This window comes from Brassica oleracea, unplaced genomic scaffold (assembly GCF_000695525.1).
Source record: "Brassica oleracea var. oleracea cultivar TO1000 unplaced genomic scaffold, BOL UnpScaffold01229, whole genome shotgun sequence".
Lineage (NCBI taxonomy): Eukaryota > Viridiplantae > Streptophyta > Magnoliopsida > Brassicales > Brassicaceae > Brassica > Brassica oleracea.
The window spans coordinates 6599-17276 of NW_013617779.1; the positions used below are offsets into that span (position 1 = coordinate 6599).

Here is a 10678-nt window from a genome sequence, read left to right on the forward strand (position 1 = left end):
AAAAAATCTCCTAGACTCGGGGTTTGGTTCTTCCCCTCTATAATGATCATGTACCATCTGCTCAGTACCTACACCATAATCTATATCCGTTCTAGATTCTTCTAACCTAATATCAGGCTGAGGTTCACTAACAGGCTGAGGTTCGCTAGTACTACCATATTCATAACCAGTTTCCCCATGAAGGTACCAAACTTTATAATTACGTGAAAACCCTTTCATATACAAATGAGTCCAAACATCAAATTCTTTTATAACCTTATTATTATTGCAAGTAGAGCAGAGACATCTTAACATACCACTTTTTGCATTCGGTTGCTGTTGAACAAGCCTCACGAATTCTCCAATCCCTTGAACGTATTCTTTCGTAAGCAAATTGGTGTTGGGATCCAAATGAGGTTTATCCATCCACGAACGATACTAAACTTCTGAAGACATGATTTTCACGGAATTGTTATGACTAAAGAGAATGAAGAGAGAATGAAGTGTGAATGAGTTGAATCAGGAGGGGTTGTGTTTATAGGAAATTGCTTACGGCAATCCGACGACTTTCCGACGAAATTCCGACGGATGTAAAGCAGTCCGTCGAAATACCGTCGGTATTTTCCAATCTCAAACGGCTATACAACGGTCATATATATTTGTCGACAACGGTCACATGGTTCGTCGGAAATTCGTCGGAAAATTCCGACGGAATACCGACGACGGTAACGGTTATATCTGTTAATCGGAATGTCGTCGGAAGTTCGTCGGTATATTCATGTATTCCGACGAATTTCCGACGACTACAACGGTTACATGTTTTATCGGAATGTCGTCGGAAAATTCCGACGAGCCATGTTTCGTCGGAATTCCGTCGGAAATGGCCGACGGAATTCCGACAACTTCAATTTTTTGGTTTTCGTCGGAAATTGGTCGGAAATCCGTCACAAACGTCCGACGATATTGAAGTCCGTCGGAACCTCCGTTGGAATTCGGCGTATTTTCTTGTAGTGTAAGAAATACTACAAATACATAATATGGAAATATTACAAAGAAAAGAAATTCCTAATCATACAAGGAAAATGAAACATGTGGCCGCCTCTTTCTCTCCTCAATAGGCCGACTCTCTCGCCTCTCTCTCTCTCCTGTGGATGGGCCGGTTTATGACCGGGCCGGTTATGGACATCCATCAATTTATTTATAACATAGGGGTTAATATTTTCAATTGAAAGATACTCTCTGCTAGCATGAGGACCAAACATTTACTTTATAATGTGCCTCTCATATCAAATTTCAAAAACAGTTGTTTGAGAAATATTTTATAGGAGTTTTTCGGACGTGCTATTGATGCTACGGCGAAAAATAGTTTGCGATGTGTTGCTATTGCAAGCAGAACACACAGGAGCTAGATAAAATTCCCATGAAACATGGTTATGAGGATTTAAATAAATGGGTTTTAGCGGAAGATGAATTGACTTTGCTTTTTATGTGGTTGGTATAAAAGGTAGACAGGCCAAAAGCTTTTCTGGATAACTTAAAGTTTTTGTATGTGATCACTATGTGACGATTTTTTTTTTTTTTTTTTTTTTTTTGTAACTAGTGTGACGATATTCCTTTCTTCCAAAGATTATGATTTTCCTTGCCCTTCTTTTTCATACTTTGGTCAGGACTTTGGACGCAATTTTAGAGGATGATCTCGAACAAGATCAGCAATTAGAAGAGACACAACAAAAAATCCAACTTCATCTCTGACATCAATTCAACCAATCTTTCTCTATTTTGCTAGAACTTTTGTTTGTGAAAAAACTGAAGAAATAACAAACAAAACATTTTACTCTTTTTTTGTAAATAAACAAAATATGTTACTTTTCAGTTTAAAGTCTTGGTATGTCTTTTGTTCTCACTTTTCCAGTGTAATTTTGCTTTGTGTGTCGACTAGAATATCTTGTAGAGAAATTGCACCCCATACCTTAAACTTTTACCCTAATTAATCAAGTACCCTAAATCCCCCAATGTTATGCCTTCCTCCACAGACACATAGTTGTCACATCCTTGGTATTTTCACTCTTTTCAGTATATTGAGCTAATTTGCTCTATCTTGTATAATAAATATTTAACCATTTCTATTATTTTTGAAAATTTAGGATTTCTTGTTATCATATATTTAGTGTTTTATTTATTAACTAGTTTGCGCGGAAATGTTGTTTCAATTGTATATATATGTTGTATTTTATTGTGTTTTTAATGTATTTTATCAAGTTGGGTTATTGTATTTTATTTGTTCTATTACAATATGAGAGTTTTTTTAGCAATTTCTAAGTTGTGTGTTTTGTGTACTTATTGGTAATTATTATTTTCAATGAAGGTTTTTGTTTATCAATTCCTAAGTTGTGTTTTGAAGGGGAATCAGATATGTGAAGGCTGCCCTCCTTTAAAATATTTTTGTGTAAATCTATGTCAAACATTGAAGCTTCTTGTAAATAGAGACTCTAATAGTTAAATCTATGACCATTTACGGTTTTGATGAATTGAAGAAAACAGTGCGAGATAAATGATAACCGTTACAAAGACGTTGCTCGGATTTGGAAAGATCCAAAGGAGGAACGCCATTGATGCAACGGAATGAGGAGTTATGAGGTGAAAACCCTTTAAATTAATGGGTCTGGTTCAAATATTCATAAGGTCCTTAGAAATCAAAAATGATATAAGAAATGGGCTCATTAATACAAACAATAAAAATAGAATGAAAACAAAATGAAAACAGAACTTACCGAAAGTTTTTTCAGAAGTGGACATGTGGCGAATTTTAGAGATAGGAGTGATGAAGTGACAGCATGAGAAGTGAGAAAACTCAACTTTATTGTTATAGACTAAAACCAAATATTTTTGAGAAAACTTATAAACTATATTAGCACTGACACATGTAATCCGTAACCACATTTGTTTTCGTCCTAAACTTATATATTAGGAGGAAATCAGAGTTAAAATTTGTAGCCATATAGCCATACATAATTCTTTGCTAATCCGTTTTGAATGAGCAACATAAGAAATTGTAAGAGCATCAGCAATGGTTGTATGTTCTTACCATAAATATAATAAGACAACGAAGAAGGATGAAAAAGAGTACTAAAAGAAGAAGGGAGGTGAGAACTAAAAGAAGTATGAAAAAGAGTTCTAAAAGTTGTTAGCTTTTTATTGGTCTGTTTTTTTAATGAAAATTTTATTATAAACAAACTAAACTAGTATTATATTATGGGAAGAGCTTGTGTCGAGAACACAACGATTGCTGATGTTCTAACTATGTCCTCATTATTGGCTATGTACCGGCTATAGATTAACATTACTGTCGAAGCTGAAGCAACATAATTTATATAACGTCACATAGCTTATCTAGTCTTTGCAGAGTCGGTCGGGCCTGCGTTAATGGGGGCCCCATTCCAATCTTTTTCATAATCTTGTTTTTATTGTATTATAAATTATATATAAAAAAGCTATACACTAAATAATTAAAATAAACCAAATGAAAATATTTAAAAAAAATTATTTTATCAAATAAATTATTTAATTTTTAAAAACATTATTTATGTATTATATATATAAGTAAATATACAAAAATAAACATTTGTAAAAATTTGGAACCTTTTATATGTTGGGTCCATTCAAATGTTTCATAATAATTGGGTCAGACCCGGCCCTGAGTCTTTGCGATGGATAATGTCTTATTGCTATGGAATAATTAGCAGCTAATTTAATGAATTTTGTAATGTATTTCTATTTGCACCGTAAGTTAACATTCTGTAATTTCTATGTGTAGATTAAGAATCTACTTAATCTCTTACCAAAAAAAGGAATTTATTTAGGACATATACATTTAACTAAGTAATTAGTATGTGAATTAAATACTAAAACTAGTATTCTCCTAACAAAACAAAAGAAGGTTTTAAGATGGAGATCGTGACACACAAAGTCGCATGTGAAGTGTAATTGACATAACACAGTCTGCAAAAGCAAACATAAGTGAAATTGAGCCCGTCAAATAACTATATAATCTAATCTATTAAAACAAAAATACAATTAATATTTAACCCAAATTTTTTTCTAATATTTACATTCAAATGTCACTGGTATTAATTTTACACATTCACTAATATTTAAAAAAAAAAGCCTTTCACATATAACAAAACGATTGGGCCCATTAGCATTTGTTTGACCCCAATGTCGTGAATTTGTAAATCTCTAACCATAAAACGGGATTCATCTTTGTATCATTATAATCCTAATATCTGCATGAAAACATTTAAATAAATTAGTAAACTGAAACTTTAAAATTTTAAACACAATTGTTGCATCTTTAAAGTGAATTAATCATACTAGATGAACACCCATTTGAATTTAGAAACATATATAAAACCCTCCAATGATATAAAGAGAACAAAAAAACAAATCCAATTGTAAGTCAAACAGATCTTTGTAGCGAGAACAATAATCAAGGTGATCTACAATTAAATAAGAATAAGGAGATCTATCAAATTCCAAAGTACAAGATTATTTGAGATGATATTTACACAAAACACTTACAAAAGAAGAAAGATTCAATCATGCTCGGCTTCATAGATCATATGCATGTAGATCACTTCCCAAAAAAAATTCTTCAAAACATTGAAATCGTTTTGGATTTGACCTTCATCTTACCATCTAAGACATTCGAGATCAGTTGAGAATAGGGAGATACACAATAGTGATCAATCGGTTGGACTTTAGAGAAAGAACATCCGAACTCTGAGAAAGAAAAACAAAACCCTTGACTTTTATCTCTAAGAAGAATCCTTCGTTTTTTTACTGTGAATTCTAATTCTTCTATGCGCCAACTAATTTGTTAGGATATTGGACATATAATTAATTTTAGAGTAACTAAAAGTAGCCTAATTCATTTTTAATATGTAGGCCCATTTTAATTGTAATGCTTATGTTGAAAACCAATTCAAAATAAATCCCAATACTTATTTCAGCCTTAAATAATTCAGATTTTCCATAATAATAAATATTAAATATATGTAACACAATTATGTAGTTAAAATTATTTTGGTCTTATATTATTGAATTTTTATAATAAAATAATAATAATTATTAAATATATGTAGATATATAGAATAGAATTCTAGATGAAAAAATATGGATAAAATGTAAAATCATATATTATAAATATTAAAATTATTAAAAAATATTAAATCATTTATTAAATTATTAAAAGAACAAAACATGAAGAACAAAAAAATCATTGTAAACTTACAAAGAAGTCTACTCATCATCAATTTAACCTAACGAAATTTAACCAAGTCAATTTTAACATAATTGAATTTAAACCAAAACGTTTTAGCCTTATTACCCAACATAAAAATATGACTGTTATGCTTTTGGGTTAAAAAACCCTAAGCGAGCTGTTTTTCTCTTTTGATGATTTCTAAGAAGATTAATGGCAAACTTTAGCCCATGCTGTTTCTGCCGCTCAAACTAGATGATCACACTTACACAAATTTAAAACAAATAGGTAAATAATAATAAATATAAAACACTGGAAATTTAAAATAAATCCGTGCGGACGCGCGGATCAAAATCTAGTGTCATATTAAAACTAAAGTTGTTCTTGATATGATATCCAACCAAAGAAATCAAAATTATTGTTACCCTTACCCACTATATTTTCATGTCTTTATAATTTAATTTGCACATGCATATAAAATTTAACTTTAATGAATTAGAATGTACATGAATTCATTGAACTGCCAAACAATAAACTGTAAACAAAAGACACAGGAACTAATTAAGTTTCCAGCTTCCACTGATTGGTTAACTGAATTTCCTGTGTTCATGGCCCATGGTAAGTTTTTATTTTATTCTTTTGCCTAGTCTCGTCCGTGGTAGTTTGATTTATGTGTAGCATATCTATTATTATTATTTTTTTGTAAAAAAACTTTCTATTAAAATGCAAGTGACAGTATAACTATGACAAAAGTCAATACAGTTTTTGAAAAGAAATTGAGAGAAAGCTAGAGTTTAACCTAGTGTTTGGAAGCATACAAGTTTGAAAGCAATACTAGTGCTTAACAAAGCTAGAAAAGAAACAGAGAATTAGTAAAGAGTTTTGAAAACTCAACCAGTTGGAGAGGACAGACCTCCACAACGACGTCACAAATTAGATTAGCCACGACCACCTCTATTACGACCACGATTACCACGGTTACGGTTACCACGTCCACGAGCTACGGAATGCAACTGCATCTCCTTAGCCTTTGTAGAGGGTTTAACAGGCCTTTCCCGAAGAAAAACTTTATCTTGAGGAGACAAATATTCCTTTGGGTCCAGCTCGTCAGATGAAATTAAAGTTTCATCTTCATCATCCGAAAATTTTAAAGAGCTAAATCGATTGGTGAGTAAATTAGAGCTTGATAAGCTCATGCGGATTGAACAATCAGCTGGAGTAGAATTGGTAGAGACATGATTGGAAGAATATGGAGTTTCTTTTGAAGAAACCAAAGGTGTGTGAGAGTTGCTTGTAGTATTACATGTGATTGAGTGTGTAGACAAGTGTTCGGAGTTAGTATTTGGAGAGCTCTGTTCAACCTTTCCTTTTAGTGAGAATGTGGTATCTTGCTTTGCTTCCATCCTTAATTCATCCTCAACAATGGTGATCTTATCAATAGGGTTGTTTATGGTAGCTACTAGAACCAGGATTGGATCAGAAGTAGCTTCCACACTTGGAGTTGGAGGGTGTGAGACAGTTACAGTAGCATCTCTGTCCTCTTTGTCCCTAACCATATTATTTGCTTCATTTGCTAAAGTAACACTTGATTCAACATCTCTTGATACTAGAGATGATGTCTTGGTGCTCCTAGTTGGATCAAGCGGCTGTTCCAAACATCCTGACGCTTTATGGCCCCGCTGACCACATCTTGCACACTTCGAAGGCAGCCAAGAGTACACAACATCAACCATTGAGACAGACCCACTCTCATCCTCAATAGCTAGTCTCTGAGCAAAAGGCCTATGTAACTTGACCTCAACCAAAATTTTTGCTTCTCCCATTAAAGTAGGATCAAGCCAAGGTTTGTACGTAAGCATCGACTCACCAATACCTGAAGCGATCCATTTGATTCCTTCAAAAGAGTAGAGTTGATTTGGTATGTTCTTGAGAGACAACCAAACTGGGATAGTCTTGATTTCTGGTAAAGTAATTGTTTCAGCCGGAGACCAAGCAGAAACAAACATCAAGCAGTCATCACCATGCCATATCCCCCTTTGGATAACAAACTTGCGAGTACCATCATCCGGAATATGAAACAAGTATGATGATTCTCCTAATATTTTTGTGAAAACATGACATTTCCCCCCCATATTCTAGTTACCACAGCATGAATCAAACCTCCAGCAGGCGCAGAGCAACGGTAGAACTGACCAACCACATATTCTTTTTGATTCTGAATTCCTTGAAGAATTACATCACTTGGAACAGTTACCTTAGGGGTTCCATCCTCCAAGTATTCAGGGACAGTAACCCTGTTGAGATTGCAGACTGATTTCATCTTTGCTGCCCATGGATATTCTTGTGAAGCAGCCTTGATAAAAGGACTAGGCTCATACTGTCACAGAAACAGAAGTGCCAGAAGGTGTTGGAAGCTTTCTATCCCCCTGCTTAGACAAACAAGGCCATTGGGAGTCGTCCGAGAAGCTTGATTGAGATGGGCCCTTGCCTTTTTTGTCAGTTCCCATCGAATTGAAAGAAACCATCTTAAGCGGAATCATCCAGGCTCCTAGAGATGGAGAAGGCGAGGATGTAGTTGGAGATAAGTTGGAGTCAGGTTGTAACATTTGTTGAGGATCAATCATACCCTCCCGAGCATTCTTAGGGTCTTGAACCGTCACCTGCGAATGTTTATGTATCAAGGAGACCATCTCTTTAGAGGAAGTGATGATTTCCTCTCCCGATTCCGAAGAACAAGAGGAGTTCATTAACGGCTGCGGTACATCCTCTTCCGGTTCAGGAGTTTTTGATTTCAGAAGAGGAGGAACGGACCGCGGAAGTTGAGGAGAAGGAGAGGCAGTCACCGACCACTTCTTTAGATACGGCCAGCGGGGATCTGGCTCTAGAGGCATTTTTTCAGAGGAGACAGCACTAGTATCATGGAGTTCCTCTTCACACTTAACATTAGCGTGAGAAGAATCCTTTAAATCCATGGAAAGAGAATAAGGACGAAAGGTGAAAAGAGCTTAGATCTCTTTGACTGAGTTCACTAGAACAGACGGCGACGAAACCGCGGCGGAGGCAGCAGCTTCGTCGAAGAAGAAACAGAGATGGAGTAGGGTTTTGTCGCCTGAAGAGAGAGATGAGGAGGACCGCGTGCAGTGCGTGTTTTATATAATTTAGCCACTAGCATATCTATTATTAGTTAAGCCATTTAACAAAAAAAAAGAAAATATCTATTATTGGTTCAACTTAGCCTACCTATTATGATGCGAAAATATGATATACAAATGTACTGAAGTTGATAGTAAAATATATTAAATGTGAGCGAAGTAACTTATTTTTGGTACGAAATGTTAAGAGCGGACTTTATACTCTATTATATTAATAACACTAGGATAAGACCTGCGTTTTGCACATGGTGAATTTATTTGTATATATTATCGATAATTTTTTTATATATTTGATCATTTTATTTATACATATATAATGTTTTTGGTTGTTATTATATAATTTCTTTCCGATGACCGGATCAATTTTTATTAAAAATTGTGGAACTAAACTATAATTAATATATTATGGGTTGATCAGATTGGACATTAAACAAATTATGATACAAAAACTTTATTTTTTCTACCGAACACATTCTTGAAAAAATTCAACAGTACTGTTTCCACAGTTGAATTATTTTGACATTTATCTTCCATATGGTTTTGAAAGGTTTCAGATCAACCATCGAATTGATACATGTCATTTTAATGTTTTTAGTCATATTCTTAAGGAAAACTAACATTTTTTGTAATTTAAAGTCGTTTTAAAAAATTCAAAATATAACATATAAGAAAAAAATCTAACATATAAGAAAAGTATAACATATAAGATTTACTCATTTTTGTAATATAAAGTCGTTTTAAGAATTTAAAATATAACATATAACGTTTCCTCATTTTTGTAATTTAAATACATTTTAGAAAATTCAAAATATAACATAGAAAAAAATCTAACTTTTATTATATGGTTAATGTCACTGTTTATTGTTTTTTAATAATATAAAATTTAAAAAAAAATTAGAATGATGCAAAAATCGCTATTAAATCTTTACTACTCATAGTCATATATATTTTAATCATATTAGATAATTCCGGAGTTTTTATTTAAGGAAATAATATACGCTTCTTATATTTTGGGTTAATATAATGTTTTCCAAGTAATTGGATTTGGACCAACATTTTTTCAATTGATTTTTAAGCTGCCACATAAGTTAAATTATTATCCTAATTAAATGACACCTAATCATAGTCTTTTTTTTTATTAGTACAAACTTAAAGTTATAATTTTTTAAATGATCTTCAATTAATATAGAGCGGAAACTAAAACAGCTTGTTATATAACTACCGAGATATTTGATCAGATTCGCATAAGCAATATTTAATAGCCTTGGCCGCAAATTCTCAATTGATACGCCCTCACATATAAGCTCTATATATTATTTAGTTTCCGTTAGTTCCTTAAGCTTAATTAATAGTCTTGGCTACAAAGTCTCCCACTAGGATGAATTTTCATAGGTTAGTGTGTTAGTTTATAAAATATATTAATAATACAATGCCTTGGCCAATGGCCACAAAGACTTAACAAACATATTTTTATGGACCTGTCTCACAGGATTATTAATCTTTCCATGGGCAGCTTTCCCTTGTAGAAAAATGAGAAATAAAAAAATTGATTAAATTCGTTTAACATAAATACCAAAACTGGTAATGATTGATTTAACATATCCCTAAATTAATTTATGATATGAACCGGTTAAATTGTAAAGCAGTACTTTTTGAAACACATGAAACTCAAAAGTAATCTGCTTTTTTTATATACCTCACTTACAGTAATAATTACATGATTTTAGAACAAAAATTATATACCCCCAACCATTCATGCAAACCAGGGCCGGTTGAGCAGGGGATAAGCAGTGCGATCTCTCCGGGTCCAAGTCCGTGTCTCCCCGTATATTAATAGTTAATGGTCTAATTTTTTAAAAAAAATTATATTTCTATATTAAAAAAATTATAAATATAATAAATAAAGCTAAAAAGATTCCAAAAATATTTGATATGTATATACTTTTATTTTCATCACAAAATATACAAAATATTACTGATTAAATTTTAAAAATATTTTAAATATTATCTGAATATAAATTTTATAGGGTAAAATTTGTTTTTTTCTTTAAGACTCATAACAATGTTAAGCCGGTCCTGATGCAAACAGACATAGTTATGACCCTTTAAACAATATCATAGTACATATTATAAGGGTTTTTTATCAAGTGACTGAATTTTTCTGGTTAAACACGTTTGCTACATATACAATATAATTAATAAAGTTGATATGAGAAAATCAGGAAGATTAACTGAAACTTGTGCAGCATAGTTCTATTACAGCGGTGAATGTCTTTATTAATCAAGG

At 32.6% G+C, this 10678-nt stretch overlaps 1 protein-coding gene across 1 annotated transcript; it reads right to left on the minus strand.

Annotated features, from left to right (window-relative positions):
- Positions 1-6177: 6177 nt before the first annotated feature.
- On the minus strand, positions 6178-8211 carry LOC106321106. The gene is made up of 3 exons (XM_013759422.1): positions 7762-8211; positions 7400-7616; positions 6178-7334 (listed from the first exon to the last, which is right to left on the minus strand). Exons 1-3 carry the CDS (start codon positions 8209-8211, stop codon positions 6178-6180), a joined length of 1824 nt encoding a protein of 607 aa, XP_013614876.1.
- Between the last annotated feature and the right edge of the window lie 2467 nt (positions 8212-10678).

What these genes read in the sequence shown, in the direction of transcription:
- LOC106321106 (XM_013759422.1), bottom strand. Translation starts at nt 8,211, where the DNA reads ATGGATTTAAAGGATTCTTCTCACGCTAATGTTAAGTGTGAAGAGGAA. An exon ending in GGATGATTCCGCTTAAGATG is followed by an intron (nt 7,617 to 7,761) that starts GTTTCTTTCAAT and finishes TTTCTGTGACAG; the next exon opens with TATGAGCCTAGTCCTTTTAT. An exon ending in TTGCTCTGCGCCTGCTGGAG is followed by an intron (nt 7,335 to 7,399) that starts GTTTGATTCATG and finishes CAAAAATATTAG; the next exon opens with GAGAATCATCATACTTGTTT.